The 21434-nt window shown below is 42.7% G+C and overlaps 2 protein-coding genes across 3 annotated transcripts; both read left to right on the forward strand.

Annotated features, from left to right (window-relative positions):
• Window positions 1-1993: 1993 nt before the first annotated feature.
• On the forward strand, window positions 1994-4991 carry LOC119893640 (E3 ubiquitin-protein ligase TRIM21-like). Its single transcript, XM_038705929.1, has 2 exons — window positions 1994-2115; window positions 2755-4991. Exon 2 carries the CDS (start codon window positions 2764-2766, stop codon window positions 4408-4410), a length of 1647 nt encoding a protein of 548 aa, XP_038561857.1. The 5' UTR covers window positions 1994-2115; window positions 2755-2763; the 3' UTR covers window positions 4411-4991.
• Window positions 4992-15029: 10038 nt separating this feature from the next.
• LOC119893641 (E3 ubiquitin-protein ligase TRIM21-like) lies at window positions 15030-20776 on the forward strand. 2 transcript variants are annotated; one of them, XM_038705930.1, is made up of 3 exons: window positions 15030-15150; window positions 15821-15933; window positions 18778-20776. In XM_038705930.1, exon 3 carries the CDS (start codon window positions 18787-18789, stop codon window positions 20422-20424), a length of 1638 nt encoding a protein of 545 aa, XP_038561858.1. In that variant the 5' UTR covers window positions 15030-15150; window positions 15821-15933; window positions 18778-18786; the 3' UTR covers window positions 20425-20776. The 2 variants fall into 2 exon arrangements, with proteins under 2 accessions (XP_038561858.1, XP_038561859.1); XM_038705931.1 differs by lacking the exon at window positions 15821-15933 and having other exon boundaries at window positions 15040-15150.
• The last annotated feature ends 658 nt before the right edge of the window (window positions 20777-21434 follow it).

The raw sequence follows: 21434 nt of genomic DNA on the forward strand, positions 1-21434 counted from the left end.
TGTGTGTTATTCAGAATCTAGAGTCCCTATACATAGAACTTACGCTCAGATCTGAGACTGACTGATTGACCTTATGATTTCATGAATTACCAGAACTTGGTATAATTCGCAGGCTATACTCAAGGACCTAAAGCCTTGGGCGGACAAGCAAATCTTTAGCAAACCTCTTCAAATTTTGAGATATAAATTAATATTCCCGGAAATATTAATTTTCATAACTGTATTAATAATGAATGAATAATAATTCAATACTTGGCTCAATAGAGCTGTGACTCTCTGTCAGCCTGGCTACAGTGCTAAAAAGAAACCTGGGGTTGTTCCTATTTTCCTCTATTAATGACGAGTAGTACGCTACCTTCCTATAAGTTTTAAGACTATCTTGCCAAATTGAACGAGAATTTTCGAACGGCAATTCCTCTCAAGTTTCCGCGATATTTGCTTTAATTTGTGAGTTTCAGTATTATACCATGGAGCTAACCGTCTTTGTTTTATTATTTTCTTTTTTAGAGGGGCAACAGAGTCGCAAAATCCCCAGGGACTGCTGCTTCATTGTTTAATATTTGCCGGCAGACGTGGCTCGTATGTCATTATAACTGCGATTTGAATCTAAACAAGCTTATAATAGCTTGTATTCAAATTAGCCGCTGAACTCTAACCTTTCGAGTGACACCACAGTACGAGCTTACATGTCCCTTTCACATCCTACAGTAGCCAACAAGAGCCCGCGCTCTAAGGAAGGGCCACAAAATCTCACACAAAAACACAAAACCTGAGCTGCAGGTCAACACTTTCATCTCTGAGATGGCTGCTCAGTTCAGACAGTCAGCTCAACAGAAAGCCAGCAGCAGCAGCTCAGAGCAACAAGCTGCCAAACCAGGAGAAGTTCCCTGTGACGTCTGCACTGGAACCAAAGTGAAGGCCCTGAAGTCCTGCCTGGTGTGTCTGGCCTCCTACTGTGAGACTCACCTGGAGCCTCATCTGACAATGGCAGGCCTGAAAAGACATCAGCTGATCGACCCTGTGGAGAACCTGGAAGGCAGGATGTGTACGAAGCACGATAAACTGCATGGTTGGGTAAAAAACTAAAAGCAGGATAATAACCAGGATTTTAAAGTTTTTAAAGATGTAAATGCGTTCAGTTATGTGCTTTGATATCAGATATCATAACAGTATGAATGAGGAAATGAAACTAATGAGACAGCCGCCTCAGGCTCTGCAGGAGGGGAGTAGTTAGAGAGAAACTGCCGGTTTTTCAACTTATCCTGTGAACCTTCACAGCATCAGTTGCCGGAGTTGCTGATCTAGGCAAGGCAAATTTATTTGTATAGCACATTTCAACAACAAGGTAATTCAAAGTGCTTTACATAAAACATAAAATCTAGGGATCTAGGGTTTATCTGATCTCGCTCTCTGAAACAGAAAAACTCAGAGTTTCGCTCATCTCAGGCTTAACATACTTCGAATTTTCACTAATCCCGATTTCTGAAACGGGGCCCAAGTGTGTCTCATGTCCCTGTAAACAAGCTTCTTTGGTCTTTAACATTGTGGGGCCAATAAATGTTCCAAAAAGAACTGCCAGTTGTGGGTAGTATTCAGATCCTTTGCAAAAGTAAACCATAATGTGAAACGAAATACTCCAGTTAAAGTAAAAGTCCTGCATTCTTGTAAAAGAATGTAAGTTTTATCAGCAAAATCTACTAAGAAAAGAGTATGAAAAGTAAAAGTACTCATAGTGCAGTAAAATGTTCCTGTCAGTGTTTCACCATTATATCTGATGTTCCTGGATTAATATTCCTGCTGCATTAATGTGGAATTATGTATACTTCCATGGTAGAAAGAAGAAGAAACATAAAGTCTGAACTTATTTTGTTCCAAAGCTGTGTCAAAGTATTTCACAAGGAGGCAATAAAACCTCACTTACAGATCTGCACTGAGAGGAGGAGAAACAGGGAAAGAGAGCTGCAACGTCACATTTCCTCAAATGAAAGTGAAAGTGTGTCTGAGCAACAGCAGAGCTGCAATCGAGACAAGTCTCTCTCTTTCTCTCTAAAGATACTTTCAACTGAATCCATCAGGTTTTTCTCAACAAAACAGCAGAATCTCTGCCAAACCCTGGTGAGTACACGGCCCTACAAAGCCAAAATGCATTGCAAGTTTAGTTCAAACCAGAATCTGACTGTTTACATCTGTTTTAACAGATAAAATATATGATGTCATAGATTTGTGTTAATGTTGTTGACACACAGTAAATATTGGTAACTGTACTTGTTTTGCAGACTCTGCTGTGTTGTTAAGTCAGTTTAACTTTTCTTTTCACAAGAAACAGACTTGTCTCGACTGCAGGTCTGCTGACACTCAGACAAAAGTTTAGTTTCATTTTGATCATGTGAGACTTAAACTGTCGTGCTTTTCCAGTGCTGCTCCACCTCTTTCTGTTCTGCAGGTGAGGTTTTGTTGCCCTTCAGGTTCAGGTGTGATTAGTTATTTTCTTCTTTTGGCAGTAGTAGATTTAGTTGGAGCAAGGCACTGAAGGATTATAAGGGCATGGTTACTAGAGACTTCTATTGTAATTTTTCTTATACTGCAGTCTACAGCATGCTCTAACAGTCAAGTAAAACAAAAGAGGTCACATGTAAGAACAAACTGTGGGCTCAGTGGGCTACAACACTTGACGGTCACTCTTCAAGCCCACAACAATCCCAACATCAATTCAATGTTAAACTTTATCATTTTTTGCACCCTTCTTGTCCTCAGAGTGTGGATATGTCTGCTGCCAGCTGTCTGCTGACTGAAGATCAGTTTCTGTGCTCCATCTGTCTGGATGTGTTCACTGATCCAGTCAGCACATCATGTGGACACAACTTCTGTAAAACCTGCATCACTGAACACTGGAATATTAATGTCCTGTATCAGTGTCCCAGCTGTAAAAAGGTTTTCAACACAGAACCTGAGCTGCAGGTCAACACTTTCATCTCTGAGATGGCTGCTCAGTTCAGACAGTCAGCTCAACAGAAAGCCAGCAGCAGCAGCTCAGAGCAACAAGCTGCCAAACCAGGAGAAGTTCCCTGTGACGTCTGCACTGGAACCAAAGTGAAGGCCCTGAAGTCCTGCCTGGTGTGTCTGGCCTCCTACTGTGAGACTCACCTGGAGCCTCATCTGACAATGGCAGGCCTGAAAAGACATCAGCTGATCGACCCTGTGGAGAACCTGGAAGGCAGGATGTGTACGAAGCACGATAAACTGCTGGAGCTGTTCTGTAAGACCGACCAGATGTGTGTCTGCGTGCTCTGCACTGTTTTAGACCACAAGACACATGATGTTGTTCCTCTGAAAGAAGAATATGAAGGAAAGAAGGCCGAGCTGGGGAAGACAGAGGCTGAAACTCAGCAGATGATCCAGAAGAGACGACTGAAGATTCAGGAGATCAAACGCTCAGTGGAGCTCAGTAAGGAAGATGCAGACAGAGAGATAGCAGGTGGTGTTCAGGTCTTCAGCGCTCTGAAGGAGTCTGTTGAGAGAAGCCAGGCCGAGCTCATCGACACGATCAAAGAGAAGCAGAGAGAGACAGAGAAACAGGCTGAAGGCTTCATCAAAGAGCTGGAACAGGAAATCTCTGAGCTGAAGAAGAGAAGCTCTGAGGTGGAGCAGCTCTCACGCTCTGAAGACCACCTCCACCTCCTCCAAAGACTCCCGTCCCTGAACGCTGCTCCACCCATGAAGGACTGGACAGAAGTCAGCGTCCGTCCACCTTCATATGAGGGGTCTGTGGTGAGAGCTGTGAGTCAAGTGGAGGAGACGCTCAGTCAACAGATGAAGAAGCTGCTCGCTGAGGCCGAGCTGAAGAGGGTCCAGCAGTATGCAGTGGATGTGACACTCGATCCTGATACAGCAAGTCCCAAACTCATCCTGTCTGATGATAGAAAACAAGTTAAACATGGTAATGAAAAGAAGAATCTCCCAGACAATCCAGAGAGATTTGATCCGTGTGTTATGGTTTTAGCAAAGCAGAGTTTCTCTTCAGGAAGATTTTACTACGAGGTTCAGGTTAAAGGGAAGACTGACTGGGATTTAGGAGTGGCCAGAGAGTCGATCAACAGAAAAGGAAACATCACAGCGAGTCCTCAGAAAGGTTTCTGGATGATATGGTTGAGGAATAAAAATGAGTACAAAGCTCTTGCTGGCCCTTCAGTCCGTCTCTCTCTGAAGTCTCAGCCTGAGAAGGTGGGGGTGTTTGTGGATTATGAGGAGGGTCTGGTCTCCTTTTATGACGTTGATGCTGCAGCTCTTATCTACTCCTTTACTGGCTGCTGCTTCACTGAGAAACTCTACCCATACTTTTGTCCTTGTGTAAACAATGGTGGTAAAAACTCTGCCCCTCTGATCATCTCTGCTGTCAATCACACTGAGTAGAGCAACCATTTGATTTTCTACATTCAATGTAATAAATGTATATTTGTGATTCATGTAAAATGTAAGTTTTAGGAGGCTTGCTCGTCACAATTTGTTGGATGCTTTTTACTGGAGTCGCGTTTCCTGGATCTCTACAACTCAGCTGGAAAGTACAACACATGTCCAACAAAGAAGAAGAAGTTTAGAGTAAGTTAACCTGAACATCTTGTTTTTGCCGACCTTCAGTGGTTTTACTTCTCACCTTGCTGCAGTGATGTTCAATGCGACACACACAACAGCGATCAACACAGCTTTCTCTTTTTTAGGTTAAAACGTTTCAACGTTCCTCAGAATGTAAAGACAGATAAGCTGTATGAAAACCTTCCTCTGCCGTTGTTGCTGCAGCGGTCTGTGTGACAGCGGGAGCAGAGGGCTCTGTGAGCGGGCGTCTGGCCGGCCTCACATGCTCCTCCCCCGCGTTGGCACAGGCTTCGCCCGCAGACACTTGTGGAGCTCCTCAACTCCAAAAATATTCAAGCACATTTTTGTTCCGCCATCACTTCTTGTAAAACTGTCAATATTCAAAACCTACACAGTTGATTTCTCACCTCAAAACTTCTCAGAAGTGGATTTAGTGATGAAATTCCATATGACAACTGTAAAATATAAAACTGCAGTAATGATGATGCAGTGAATAGTGAATATTCTCTCTGACCAATCAGCAGTCTGTCGTGTTTTCACGTTACATTTTAGTATCCCTCAGCTCGCTTGGAACCTCGAGGGAGGTGAGGTGATACAAAAAAAGTACCTGGAAGCAGGTACAGGTGGAACATTTCTACAATGGAAAACCAAACAAAGGCGAGTCGAGCCTAAGGGCCTCCGCTCAGACTAGCTTGGTTTGGGAAGGAGAGGGAATAAGCCAAAAAGCATAATACCACCTCTTTAATACAAACACACCTGTCATCATGAACAAACTGCAGTCTGTGTTTTATTAAAGTGTCTCTTTTATCAACAGGCGCTGGTGATTCTTCTTTCTGTGAATGAAGTAGTTAAAACTTGATCCACCTCGACCAATGACAACATTAAGCCACTTTTTAAAGGGAACGTAGTCACCGGCATTAGTTTGTTTACTGCCAATCACATGCATATGGTGGATAGCAGTTGTAGCCTTTTCAAATGTTATCGACCGAATGGATCACATTCTGATTGGGAAAAGAGTAATTCGCTCGGGTTTTGATGGTCAAATATATCGATCCACCGTGTTACAACATCTGTTTTGGCTGCTAGTAAAAGTTACTTCAACGCTCAACCCTCTTCGTTGAAACCACACCCCCTACGCAAAGTCAGGGCCAAAAGTGAAAAAACTGATCTGAAAGTTAAGGCACTAGCGCCAGCACACAGGTAAGACATGTGAAATATATGAGCCATTTTGAATAGATTCTTTGGGATATTATCCCACAGTGGCTCAATATTTTATCATAGGGACACACATTAAGGGAAAATGCGTTTTTAGCTGGAAGTGAAGCATTGCTAGGATTAACATGAACGAAGTTAGCTTCATACTAGCTAGCTAGTGTTGTGACTTTCACCCTCATTTCAATAACTAGCTCAAGTTTTTTTTGCCTTTAACGTGGAAGGTCTTTGTTAACTCTGTTTGTGAGAATGTCGACCATAACTCGACAGTGGCTGCAGCCGCACAGAACCTTATAAACAAAAAGAAGAAAACAGAGTAGTTCGTCCAGCGAGTAAAGTCTGTATTCAGGAACAAAGAAAGTTCAACGCTGAAAAAGTTGTGTCTCTTATCACTGCTTGCGCAGTTGTGGAAAAGACAATGTGATGGCTGTGCTCAGGTCTACTTATACCTGAGTTGAGGCCCAACAACTGGGGGTACAGTTATTGGGCCTCACAGTCTGGTTTAACTTGAGTCCTGAAAGCAAAACTATCAAGCATCAAGTTCTGACCTGGTAAAATCCTCAAACAACAAACAATAAAAAAATTAATAAGACAGCAACCCTTGAATTGACAGAATTTGAAGTCAGCTAATTAAAGATAACAACAAACACTTACACAGATTTACCTCTAACACACTCCAATATATGCATACCTCTGGTTGAGAAGAATGGAGTGTGGATTGTAGAGGCACTGTAAAGGGAGTGTTGTTGCCTGTAGATCAAAAGATACACTATGTTCCATCTTTGTTATGTTGTCTATTTGTAATCATATGGTCTTTTGGCTGTTGAACACTTCCATTGTAGAAATAGAACAAGAAACAAAAAATAAAAACTCATCTGGTTCCAAAGCTCTGTCAAGCTATTTCCCAAGGACGCAATAAAACCTCACGTCCAGAGCTACAATGACCATGGACAAAATATTCTGACTAAGGTGTTTACACAAACAATGAATAATGAGGTCACCTGCCGAGATTTGCATCCCTTCCTTCCTCAGACCAGGTGAGTGTTAAAAGTATGATATTCTTTATGTCAAGTCAAAACAGCCCCAAAAAGTAGCTTGTAACAATTTTTGATTCTCAAGTGTCTTAAAACAAACTTGAGGTGAGTGTATTATTTGGCAAAACTGATTTTCTACCTGCCGAGATTTGCATCCACCTGTTTTCTCAGTGTATAACGCATTTCCTTTGTGTGGTGCCAATGTTATTATAACTATAACTAAATTCTCATTTTATTAATGTCCAGTCATGCTATCAGCTCTGTGTGGCTGCACTTGTTAAAGGCTAACATCAGAATGCTAGTACGTTTTTGTCCCCCTTCAAACTCACCTTCACCTGGCAGTGATGAGTTGTGTGTACTCTGGTGTTACAAAAAGCAACTAATAAAAACACTGACATTGGCATTTTCCAGCTGATCCAAGGAGCGTTTAAATTGTTTATTTAGCTGAAGGAGGAGGATTTTCGCAAACGTATGAAGCTATGTGGTTTTCACTGGACAGGAAGGGGATGAAAAACTGTAATCTGAAAAGAAACTAAAGCTGTCAGACAAATGTGTTGATGTGCAGTGGTGAGACTCACACTGAGCAGAGGTCAGGCGCTGTTGGCGTGATGATGACTGTTGTTACACATGGACTGGTCGTCAAACAACGACACTCTGCAAACAAACATTCAGATGAAGTTCAGTAACATCTACGGAGAGAAAAGCTCATGGCGTGCCTCACACTTCCCCCAGATAGTAAGATACTAATTTCAATTTACTGTGTGCGCTTTAAAAAACTATTTCAAATGTATTTTTAGAAACCAACATCAATTAAAGGGCCACAGAGGACATCAAACAACTTCCTGAGAAAACTGCTATTTGCACTGAATAAGATTCTAAACACCATATTTAAACTTACCATATCTTATAGAGTACTTTTTACATCTGTCAGTCGTACTTTTTGAACATTCCTATCGTGATTGACACAATGACAGACTCCACCTCGCCAAAGAACAGACGGACCTGGAAAATATGTAAGCAAAGTTTGTTTGTTTGTTATTCTAGTTATTTTAGTTAACACAACAAATCCATCCAGATACAAACAACAATCACAAACAACAATTTCTAATACAAATATTAATACATTTTATTTGTAATGCACTTTACATTTGAAACAAATCTCAAAGTTACAGGAAAGATAATAAAAGCAAGGTAAAAACATCCATCCATCCATCCATCCATCCATCTTCATCCGCTTATCTGGGATTGGGTTGCGGGGGGAGCAGCTCCAGCAGGGGACCCCAAACCTCTCTTTCCCGAGCCACATTAACCAGCTCTGACTGTGGGATCCCGAGGTGTTCCCAGGCCAGTGTGGAGATATAATCTCTCCACCTAGTCCTGGGTCTTCCCCGAGGCCTCCTCCCAGCTCCCTAGGGAGGCGTCCAGGAGGCATCCTTACCAGATGCCCAAACCACCTCAACTGCTCTACTCTGAGCTCCTCGCGGATGGCCGAACTTCTCACCCTATCTCTAAGGGAGACACCAGCCACCCGCCTGAGGAAACCCATTTCGGCTGCTTGTACTCGCGATCTCGTTCTTTTGGTCATGACCCAGCCTTCATGACCATAGGTGAGGGTAGGAGCAAAAATCGACCGGTAGATCGAGAGCTTTGCCTTATGGCTCAGCTCTCTTTTTGGTGCAGTAAAGCGAATGCAATACCGCCCCCACTGCTCCGATTCTCCGGCCAATCTCCGGCTCCAGTCTCCCCTCACTCGTGAACAAGACCCCGAGGTACTTGAACTCCTTCACTTGGGGTAAGGACCACTCCACCGGTTTCCTGCTGAGAACCATGGCCACAGATTTAGAGGTGCTAGTCCTCATTCGCACTCGGCTGCGAACCGATCCAGATCCAGCTGAAGGTCACGGACCGATGATGCCATCAGGACCACATCATCTGCAAAAAGCAGTGACGAGATCCCAAGCCCACCGAACCGCAGCCCCTCCTCGCCACGACTATGCCTCGATATCCTGTCCATGAATATCACAAACAGGATTGGTGACAAGGTGCAGCCCTGGCGAAGGCCAACCCTCATCTGGAAAGAGTCCGACTTACTGCCGAATACTCGGACACAGCTCTCTCTTTGGATGTACAGGGATTGGATAGCCCCGAGAAGGGCCCCCCTCAACCCATACTCCCGCGGCACCGAGGGACCTGGTCATACGCCTTCTCTAGATCTACAAAGCACATGTAGACTGGATGGGCATACTCCCAAGCCCACTTCAGGATCCTTGTGAGAGTAAAGAGCTGGTCAGTTGTTCCACGCCCGGGACGAAAACCGCATTGTTCCTCTTCAATCTGAAGTTCGACAATCGGCCGAACCCTCTGTTCCAGCACCTTGGAGTAGACTTTACCGGGGAGGCTGAGAAGTGTGATACCCCTGTAATTGGCACCCACTCTCTGGTCCCCCTTTTTGAACAGGGGAACCACCACCCCAGTCTGCCACTCCTTGGGCACTGTACCCGACTTCCATGCAATGTTAAAGAGACGTGTCATCCAAGACAGCCCCTCCACACCCTAAGCTTTTAGCATTTCTGGGCGGATCTCATCAATCCCTGGGGCTTTGCCACTGTCTAGTTGTTTGACTACATCTGTGACTTCCACCAGGGAAATTGACGAGAATCTCCCCATCAGCCTCAAGCTCTGCCTCTACTAGAGAGGGCGTGTCAATCGTATGTAGGAGTTCCTCAAAGTGTTCCTTCCACCGCCCAATTTCCTCCCCAGTTGAGGTCAACAGGGCCCCATCCTTACTGTACACAGCTTGGACGGTTCCCCGCTTCCCCGTCCTGAGATGGTGGACAGTTCTCCAGAAACACTTTGGTGCGGACCGAAATTCCTTCTCTATGTCTTCTCCAAACTTCTTCCACACCCCTGCTTTGCATCTGCCACAGCAGAGACTGCAGCCCTTCGGGCCGTCGGTGCATTGAAGGCGTAGGGAGGCGACCCTCTCGTTCACCGGAGTAAACTCCAACGTAGCAGCGCTCAGCTGGGGACTTGTGAATATCCCCACACCCGCCAGGCACCTCACATTTTGAGCAACTCCAGAGAAGAATAGTGTCCATCCCCTATTAAGGAGTACGGTTCCAGAACCGAGACTGTGCGTGGAGGTCAGCCCCACCAGATCTAATTGGTAGCGCTCCCGCACAAGTTCCGGTGAGAGAGGTGACGTTCCACGTCCCCAGAGCCAGAAGGTAAAAACATCTATATGAAATTACAGATAAAAAGTGTAACAACTTGCAAGGTTAATTTTACACTCATGAGTTCTGCTAAAAAGTCCTTTTTTAAAAGTCTCAGTAGTTTGAGGTGCACTCAGATGATCGGGGAGGGCATTCCAGATCCGAGGAACGGCAGAACAGAAAGCCTGATCACCTATATTGCTGAGCTTAGTCCTGGAGAGTAGGTGGTGATTGAGTTTGTTGAGCGGAGGGATCGTGTTGTAGTTAGAGGGGTGAGTAGTTCTTTCAGGTAGGGGGAGGCATTTCCATAGATGCACAGGTGGGTGAAGAGGGAGACCTTATTTTCAATCCTAGCAGAAACAGGAAGCCAGTGAAGTGAATGGAGATTGGGTGTGATGTGGTCAGACTTTCGCACTCTCATCAGGATCCTTGCAAGCCCTTTTCTGGACATACTGCAGTCTCTGCAGACTCTTGCTAGGGATTCTGATGAGAAGTGCGTTACAGTAATTCAGTCTGGAGGAGACAAAGGCGTGGACCATTAACTGAAATAAAAATAAAAACAAAGCTTTAAAAAAAAAAACGATAACTAACTAACCTACTTATGTAGGCTTTATTGTAGGTTTGAAAAATAACTACAAGTAACTAAAATGAAAGAGGAAAGGTCCTTACTTTTCGTTTATTTATTTCATAGGCCAAAGCCTACGTTTCGAGGTACGCGCGGTGATTAGCAAATTAGCAAAGTCCAGTAGGCACCTGTTGGTGAGCTAGTGAGCGGGTGTGTTATGCTTTTATCCTCCGTGTGAAGAGCTGGCACACTGCGTGTCATGTGGCTGGTCTGCCATGATTGCTTTATCCGTCAAGAGAGCCCGGGGTCAGGGCGGCGTCTGGCTGCAGCGTAGTGGCTGGACACTGCTGTTAGGAGAAGAGCCCCATGTAACGTTAGAGGGAGGCTAACTGAGCCGGGTAGGGATCGGCTGGTAGTTGGTGGGATTTGAATATGTTTTCTATTATTATTTATACATTGTAGAAAATAATATGAATAATAATAATAAACTTTATTTTATAGAGCGCCTTTAAAAGCAGCTTCTCAAAACGCTGTACATAAAATCACAATCCACAGAAAAATACAACAAAAAAAGGTTAATAAAAACAAAAAAAACAACATTAATAATAAAAACAATATAAAACAATCATAAAAAAGACATCAGCAATCGAATGCAAGTTTAAAAAAGTGTGTCTTGAGAAGAGCTTTAAAAGTGCCAAGCATCTGGGCTTCCCTGAGTTCAGGAGGAAGAGAGTTCCAGAGTGAAGGAGCATAAACAGAAATGGCCCTGTCACCCATAGATTTTAGGTGCGTTTGAGGAACAGTTAACCGATTACAATGTGAGGAGCGCAGTCTGCGATTCGGGGTACAAGGGCTTAATGAGCCAGATAAGTTTTGCGGAGCCAATCTGTGTAATACCTTGTATGTCAACATGATGATCTTTCTCGACACGGAACCTGACCGGGAGCCAGTGTAAGGACTTCAAAACAGGAGTAATATGGTCGGATTTCCTGGTTCCCGTCAGGATCCGGGCTGCAATTTGTTAATTGTGGTTTTAGAAACTCCGGCTAAAACGGCGTTAAAGTAATCCAGTAATGTGACAACAAATTAATTAATCAGCTTTTCAGCGACAGATACATTTAGCGTTGCACAACAGTGCTCTGAACAAAAAAATCAAAGGTGAGGCTGGTGTCAAAAATTACATCAAGGTTCCTCATTGTACTTTGGGTCTCTAGAACAGAGCCATCAACCAACAGGGACAGTGGAGCCGCTTTTCAAATTTGATGGAACCTATAAGCATAACCTCAGCTTTCCCACTGTTCAGGCAAAGAAAGTTATTGCTCATCCATGCTTTTATCTCAGAAATATAACCGGAAAGATAACAAGCATCAATGTCTTCACCAGATTTAGAGTGAATGTAGATTTGGGTATCGTCAGCATAAAAGTGATAATGGAGGCCAAGCGATTGAAATGTGTTGTGTTGTCTTAATGTGCTGTGATGAATTTGATTTGCATTGGCCTCTCAGGGCCACCGTATTAAGCCGGTCAAGCCCATGCTAATACAAACCCATTCTCATTCAGACATATACTTCACATTACTGCAATACTAGTATTAGTGACAATAACGCAGCTCTGTCACAGTTAATCTTATAGGAACAGTCAGTCTGTCTGTCATATCAACTATGAACAGTGCAAAACCGTTATGATAACTACACACTAGAGATTAAATTGGACTAAGGTTAAACTGTAAGTGTTTCCTACAGACAGGCCAGCAGAGGTGTTTCCTGCCAGGCGAGATTGGGGGCGATGTTTCACTCATTGCATTTGAATAAAGTCCACTATAGAGCAGACAAAGTCTTTGAAAATGAAATGTCAAATCTGTTCTCATTTTCATTGTCACATAGTTAGGAAATGGCATTTTAATTTTAATTTTGACCTAAAAAGACCATGAGCACATGGACGTGTAAATGCAATAGACTGGTGGCGCTGTTTCACTCATTGCATTTGAATAAAGTCCACTATAGAGCAGATTAAGTCTTTGAAAATGAAATGTCAAATGCTGTTCTCATTTTCATTGTCACATAGTTAGGAAATGGCATTTTAATTTTAATTTTGACCTAAAAAGACCATGAGCACATGGACGTGTAAATGCAATAGACTGGTGGCGCTGTTTCACTCATTGCATTTGAATAAACTCCACTATAGAGCAGATTAAGTCTTTGAAAATGAAATGTAAAATGATTGCATTTTCTTTTTCATTTTTACCTAAATAACACATGTGTGGAAAATGATAATGTAATTGTGGGATTACATTTTCATTTTCAAGTTTGCATGATAATTTTAATTTAGTTGCCTGTACGCTTCCATAGTATGGGGTAATGTTCCTCCATGGATATTTCCTGTGCCTAATGTGGACTTGAAGCTTCTAGAGAAGAAGAAAGAATGGAGTGAAAGGACTGTGGATAATATTGGATATTTGATTCAAGATTATGTGAAGAGGAATAATTATAACTATATGCTATATTTATTGACGGATCAAAAGATCCAGGGAGTGAACATGTAGGATCAGGAGCATGCACACCTGAGTTTGATGTAGTTATATGTAAAATAATTAATGACAAATTATCTGTATATACAGCAGAAATGGTTGCTATTATTTCAGGGTTACAGTGGATAGAAGAGGGGAGAGCAGAGAGAGTTGTCATTTGTTCAGACTCCACTGCAGCCCTTAATAGTTTGAATTCCAAAGAAACGGTAAGAAGTGATTTATTGATTGAAATACTTACAATGATGCTGAGAATACAAAGAGCCGGAGTTGATGTGCAATTTGTTTGAGTCCCTGCTCATGTTGGTGTTGAGGGGAATAAGAAAGCAGATGAGACTACAAAGACAGCGTTGAAATTAAAAGATGATGAAATCATGACAGTTCCCTTTGGAAAAGGAGAGGCCAAATCATTAATAAGAAAGGCAGTGTGTGTGACGGATGGCAGAAGACGTGGGACTCAGATACTAAAGGGAGACACTATTACAGCATACAGAAATCAATGAAGGTGAAGGGTTTCAAAGGGAAATGCAGAAGAGATGAAGTGTTTTGTTCAAGATTAAGATTTGGACATACTGGATCAAAATCAACTCTTTATTTAATGACATAATGTGTGTCTGATAAATGTGAGGTTTGTAATGTTCCTGAAAATGTCGAGCATGTCATCATGAAGTGTAGTAAAAATGATTTTGAGAGGAACATCTTGCGTGACAAGTTATGAATTAGGACAGGGATGGAATTTAGAAAGGATTTTAGGGATTAGAGAGGAAACAAGGGAGAGAAGCAAAGCTCTCTTTATTTTTCTTAAATGTACAGGCTTAGATCGTAACATATAGTTTGTTTGTTTTGTTGAGTTTTATTTTATTTATTTTTGGTTTTATTGAATGTGCAACCTGAAGTATGTAAAGCCTTGTTATTACACACTCCGGTACAGTTGGGGGCGGTATGCACCTAAACATGGTTGGTTGCGAACAGTGGTGTAGTCTAGTTTTTTGTAGTGAGTATAGCCTACTGTGATTTTTCCCTCACGCGTCCCAGAGCGATTTCCCATAAGCACCACTACACTCACATACAGTATGTACATGTAATAGAGAGCATTCTGATAGACTGCTTAGGCTATATGTTATCAACAACACAAAGACTTTTAACAGCCAATGAGAGTTACAGGTGGGAACAAAACACTTAGCATACGAGACGTGACATTCCAGAATATTGGGGTCACGAGATCAAGACTAGAAGGTGCATTTTGGGCAATGCAGATGCAGATCTGTTTTTCTATATTTACATTGCATTGCATGTTTTCTTAGTGTGCCAAAAAAACTTTCTCATAGCGCTTACATTTGTTATTTAACATTTCCTGTTGCTATATTTCAGAACATTTTGAACAAATATTTTCAAAAGGTGGTGGGGACATGCCCCCAGTGTAAATGACACAGGTAGGGAGAATAGACTGATTTTCTAATGTTTATTAATCACCATCTAACTCAGTTAGGAGCTGCATGAAGCCTTAGATGTTATACGAATCTGGTTTTAGCAGCTTACAATTTTCAAAGCACATTTAAGAGTGTTAGTTGCAACTATTATTAATACTAATGGAAAGCTGAAGCTTATCAGTAATAACTATGAACATAGGCCTATGTGCACTTCTATCACCAAAACTCATTCATTCAGAATATTAACAACAGCGAGGACACAAAAAGTGGTCCACATCATCTCAAGAACACTTATCTTCCAAAACCATTGTCAAGGTTATGTAGCTGTATCAGCTGAATTGCATGAGCATCACCCAGGAAGTGCTACAACTGCACACACACACAGTATTCTGGCATCGAGAGGAGGAGCAGCAGCAAAGGAGGAGAGCTGCACCGTCACATTTCCTCTTCTGAAAGTGAAAGTGTTTCTGAGTGACAGCAGAGCTGCAGTCGAGAAAAGTCTCTCTGTTTCTCTGTGAAGAAACTTTCAACTGAATCCATCAGGTTTTTCTCAACAGAATAGCAGAATCTCTGCCAAACCCTGGTGAGTACACGGCCCTACAAAGCCAAAATGCACTGACTCAGTATTTGGTCAAAGTTTAGTTCAAACCAGTATCTGACTGTTTTACATCTGTTTTACCAGATAAAAGATATGATGTCATAGAAAAGTGTCTTTTTCTATAAAAACTACATGTACATTTAGCTGGAACTATAAACAGAGTTAAAACCAAACCCCAGTGACTGCAGCTGCTTTGTGTTTCCAGTATTAAGTCAAAACCTGAGCTCTACTCAAACAGGATGTTCCTCTCTCAGCGCAAGCCTTTTTTAAGCTCCTCTGTTGGCCGTTGCGTTGAAGAGAGAAGCTGTTACAGTTTCCTGCAGTCCAGAGCAGCTTCCTTCTTTTCTTCTGCACATATAATGTGTCTGATTCTCTGCTCTTTGTATCATCATCCTCCCTGTCTCTGTCTCCTCTTTGTCCAAACTCATTCTCTAACACTAAAGGTATTTGCACAGAGGAGGTGATTCTTCTTTTGCTCCACTCCCTCAGATGTTTTAATAAAACTAATAATAAAGCCAAATACTGGCTATGTTTAGCCGACTTTGAAAATATTTTCACTCTGATCACCATAAAAGCAACAGAGTAATATAATGTGAAAATATTGCGATGACCCCTGTGGGGCCCTGCTGTGTAACTTCTGCTTACTCTCTTTAAGGATGATGATCATGAACACCTGAGGTCCAAGTTTGTGCTGATTACTTAAGCCTGGCAGTATTGCAGTTTCCTGTCTCTTCTTTCCCTGTCACCACATGGCGTTCCCCTCCACGGGTATGGCTGAGGCCGTTTTGAGTTAAATTATGTTGTTGTACTTTCAACACGGTGTGCCAGATCGTGGAGGAACTCAAAAGAAAGGCAAAGTACTGCAACAGTGAAAAACTGAAGGTGGGGAGTTTGATTGGGGAGGTAGCCTACACCTGTCAACTGTAACGCAGGTGTTCTGAGGTGAGCTCAGGGAGGACAGAAACCCTTTCAGTACAATATCACAACAAATACATACACAATATAATACTAATAGTCTAATTCTTACAATATTTAGCATAAATTGTTTTCTTAATGAAGGTTGGCACCTGTTGATAGGCTATTGAATTTTCTTATGTATGCAGTATGTAGGAAATATTAACATCCACATCAGCACCTCCTCTACCTCCTGCCCTCTCTCTCTCGCCACCTGTTGTAGTAGCTTCTGTATATTTTGCGTCTTTTATTTGTCTTATTGTCCTTTTCATTTCTCATAAACTTGTGTGGTTTAATGCTTGCTAATATAATAATAATTCAAATAATATTTTTTGAGTAATATTTTGAGAAATAGAAATAATAAACTAGACAGTGTGAATGCTGGCTGTTGGAGGCTAATGCTAAACTGAATTGCAAAACTTCATGCAAGCTCTCATTTCAGCCTCTCTCTTAAACAAGCATTAGATGCTGTCTCCTTAACCCCCCCCCCCCCACTGTGTTCTGATTGGCCGAGATCCTGAAGCAGGATGATTATTCCGCTCAGCAGTACAGACAGATAAAGCATAGGAGTTGCCAGTTGTTATTGAGTTACATAAGACAGAAAATATAAGAAGCCTAATAAGTCTCCTTTAATGTGTGTGTGAGTGTGTGTTATGCATACATGTGTACTGTGTGACAGAGAGACAGGTGGACAATGAGACTGAGATGGACTGTGAGACAGAGAGAAAGGTGGACTAAAAGACTGTGAGACTGACTGTGAGAAAGAGACACAGGTGGATTAAAGAATGTAAGACTGACTGTAAGACAGAGACACAGCTGGACTGTGAGACGGACTGTGAGAAGGACTGTGAGACAGAGACACAGGTGGACTGTGAGACAGAGACACAGGTGGACTGTGAGACGGACTGTGAGACAGAGACACAGGTGGACTAAAAGACTGTAAGACAGGTGGACTATAAGACTGTGAGACAGAGAGAGAGGTGGACTAAAAGACTGTGAGATGGACTGTGAGACAGAGAGAGAGGTGGACTGTGAGATGGACTGTGAGACAGAGACACAGGTGGACTATAAGAATGTGAGACTGTGAGAGGGACTGTGAGACAGATAGAGAGGTGGACTATAAGATTGTGAGACTGACTGTGAGACAGAGACACAGGTGGACTAAAAGACTGTGAGACGGGCTGTGAGACAGAGAGACAGGTGGACTAAAGACTGTGAGACAGACTGTGAGACAGAGACACAAGTGGACTGTGAGATGGACTGTGAGACAGAGACACAGGTGGACTATAAGAATGTGAGATGGACTGTGAGACAGAGACACTGGACTAAAAGACTGTGAGACTGACTGTGAGACGGACAGAGAGGTGGACTATAAGACTGTCAGATGGACTGTGAGACAGAGACACAGGTGGACTAAAAGACTGTGAGACTGACTGTGAGACAGAGAGAGAGGTAGACTGAAAGACTGTGAAACAGGCTGTGAGACAGAGACACAGGTGGACTGTGAGACGGACTGTGAGACAGAGACACAGGTGGACTATAAGACTGAGATGGACTGTGAGACAGAGACACAGGTGGACTATAAGACTGTGAGACTGACTGTGAGACAGAGAGAGAGGTGGACTATAAGACTGTGAGATGGACTGTGAGACAGAGACACAGGTGGACTAAAAGGCTGTGATACTGACTGTGAGACGGACAGAGAGGTGGACTATAAGACTGTCAGATGGACTGTGAGACAGAGACACAGGTGGACTATAAAACTGTGAGACGGACTGTGAGACAGACAGACCGGTAGACTAAAAGACTGTGAAACGGGCTGTGAGACAGAGACACAGGTGGACTGTGAGACGGACTGTGAGACAGAGACACAGGTGGACTATAAGACTGTGAGACTGACTGTGAGACAGAGAGAGAGGTGGACTATAAGACTGTGAGATGGACTGTGAGACAGAGACACAGGTGGACTAAAAGGCTGTGATACTGACTGTGAAACAGAGAGAGAGGTGGACTATAAGACTGTGAAACAATACACACCCATTATAAACTCAGAAAAGAGCAAAAAAAAAAAACATAAAACTTTGACAGCGACCATGAAAAAACCATAAAACATATCAAAAAGCTGAATACATCATTAATAGATTAACTTCTTGTGAGCAATTTACAGTTCAAATCAAGGCTGTAGCTGAAAGTATGCTGAACTGGTGAGCTTTCAAAGTGGAGTAGGTATGAGGAGGATTTTGACAGTCTCTCCATTCACTTACAATGGGAGAATTTTCCTGGAAAACCTTGAATAATTTGGAAAGTAAGATGCGAATGCTTGCAGCATTCACACACAACAAATAAATGTTTTGGAATGTAGATTATTTTCTGAGCTTGCTGATCTCATAGAAATACCACCACTGAACTGCACATCTGAGCTCTGCTTCACTCGCAGTATAGTCCAGGACCTGAGTAATGAGCTGTCTCAGTAAATCAGATGCTGAATACATGCAGACTGCAGCCGCACATTCATGACAACCACAGCTCATATTTGTATTTGTATAACAACAGAACTCAGGATGACTCTCCTGATATCATTGTTTGTTTGATTTTATGAATCAAAAGATATTTAATTACAGTTTTGTTGTTTCCCTTTTTCATCCTTCTTGTCCTCAGAGTGTGGATATGTCTGCTGTCAGCTGTCTGCTGACTGAACATCAGTTTCTGTGCTCCATCTGTCTGGATGTGTTCACTGATCCAGTCAGCACACCATGTGGACACAACTTCTGTAAAACCTGCATCACTGAACACTGGAATGTTAATGTCCCGTATCAGTGTCCCAACTGTAAAAAGGTTTTCTACTCAAAACCTGAGCTGCAGGTCAACACTTTCATCTCTGAGATGGCTGCTCAGTTCAGACAGTCAGCTCAACAGAAAGCCAGCAGCAGCAGCTCAGAGCAACAAGCTGCCAAACCAGGAGAAGTTCCCTGTGACGTCTGCACTGGAACCAAAGTGAAGGCCCTGAAGTCCTGCCTGGTGTGTCTGGCCTCCTACTGTGAGACTCACCTGGAGCCTCATCTGACAGCTTCACGCCTGAAAAGACATCAGCTGATCGACCCTGTGGAGAACCTGGAAGGCAGGATGTGTACGAAGCACGATAAACTGCTGGAGCTGTTCTGTAAGACCGACCAGATGTGTGTCTGCATGCTCTGCACGTATTCAGACCACAAGACACATGAGTTTGTTCCTCTGAAAGAAGAATATGAAGGAAAGAAGGCCGAGCTGGGGAAGACAGAGGCTGAAACTCAGCAGATGATCCAGAAGAGACGTCTGAAGATTCAGGAGATCAAACGCTCAGTGGAGCTCAGTAAGGAAGATGCAGACAGAGAGATAGCAGGTGGTGTTCAGGTCTTCAGCGCTCTGAAGGAGTCTGTTGAGAGAAGCCAGGCCGAGCTCATCGACACGATCAAAGAGAAGCAGAGAGAGACAGAGAAACAGGCTGAAGGCTTCATCAAAGAGCTGGAACAGGAAATCTCTGAGCTGAAGAAGAGAAGCTCTGAGGTGGAGCAGCTCTCACGCTCTGAAGACCACCTCCACCTCCTCCAAAGACTCCCGTCCCTGAACGCTGCTCCACCCATGAAGGACTGGACAGAAGTCAGCGTCCGTCCACCTTCATATGAGGGGTCTGTGGTGAGAGCTGTGAGTCAGCTGGAGGAGACACTCAGTAAACAGATGAAGAAGCTGCTTGAGCTGATGAGGGTCCAGCAGTATGCAGTGGATGTGACACTCGATCCTGATACAGCACATCCTTGGCTCCTCCTGTCTGATGATGGAAAACAAGTTAAACATGTTGATATAAAGAAGAATCTCCCAGACAATCCAGAGAGATTTGATACTTGTGCCTGTATATTAGCAAAGCAGAGTTTCTCTTCAAGAAGATTTTACTACGAGGTTCAGGTTAAAGGGAAGACTAAGTGGGATTTAGGAGTGGCCAGAGAGTCGATCAACAGGAAGGGACAAATCACAGCGAGGCCTCAGAAAGGTTACTGGACGATATGGTTGAGGAATGAAAATGAGTATGAAGCTCTTGCTGACCCTCCAGTCAGTCTCTCTCTGAAGTCTCAGCCTGAGAAGGTGGGTGTGTTTGTGGATTATGAGGAGGGTCTGGTCTCCTTTTATGACGTTGATGCTGCAGCTCTTATCTACTCCTTTACTGGCTGCTGCTTCACTGAGAAACTCTACCCATACTTTAGTCCTTGTAATAACGATGGTGGTGAAAACTCTGCCCCTCTGATCATCTCTCCTGTCAATCACACTGAGTAGAACAACCATTTGATTTTATCCATTTAATGTAATAAATGTACATTGATGTATTTTTCAGATTCTGATCTTTTTTTGTAAATGTTTTTCTTTGATGTTTTCAGATTGATTTGATCTAATGTCGTCTAATTTATTCTAATAACTGCATTACCTGCCTTCAGCACGGTTAAATCATGAGAAAACAACGTCCTCAGAAATAAGAAGCATTTACACATTTCTTAAATGTCTGGCTGCCAAATTCTAAACTGTTTATATTCTGATCATTGTTTCTATAAGAAGTGTTGCATACTGGCACAAATTACTGAAGAGCAGTTTATAAATGAGACAAAAGTCTTTTGTTTTCTCTCTTTTTCTTTTTAAATAAACAAAAGCAAAATAAAGTTTTATTGTGTCTGATTAAGTTATTTTGTTTCTGATTGGTATCAAAGCTGAGAAACAGCTGATGGTGTTTCTAATGACACCAAATCATGTGATTAAAAACAACATCAGCTGTTCTCAGACGTGACTCGAGCTGACGAGCTCCAATCCCCCATCACATCTGAGACAGTCTGCAGTGGAAGATAACGTGGTGTTATTTAAGGTCTCCTGCTCCTGGAACTTTTCGCGGTGTGTGCCGTTTAATTATTCTAAAATTCAAATGGATTCCAGAGACAAAAGTAACAGTGAAGGCAAAACATAAACAAGGAAAAGACACAACAAACAAGAGCTTTACCTCAACATCTGCGTAAGTTTGGTTAACTTTCCAGCTGTATCAGTTTTTTTTTTTACCATCTTGTTCCACAAAGAAATTCAAAGAAGAAAAGTTCCAGAGAAGAAGGAGAGGATATTGATTCATGAACAAGTCCAACCCTCCTGCCTTGCCTGATTAGTTGGATGGAGGTCTGCTGATCTGATAAAGGCAGTTAGTCTAAAAACTATTAAAACAGTTAAACTGAGTTTTTAGTATGAAAGATTGTTGGAAGTAACCACTGCAGATGAGAAACCGATCGAGTCACGTTTCAGTAATATCAGCT

This window comes from Micropterus salmoides, unplaced genomic scaffold, assembly GCF_014851395.1.
Source record: "Micropterus salmoides isolate LMB-PRFRI ecotype aquatic unplaced genomic scaffold, ASM1485139v1 Ms_hic_scaffold_8, whole genome shotgun sequence".
In the NCBI taxonomy this organism is placed as follows: Eukaryota; Metazoa; Chordata; class Actinopteri; order Centrarchiformes; family Centrarchidae; genus Micropterus; species Micropterus salmoides.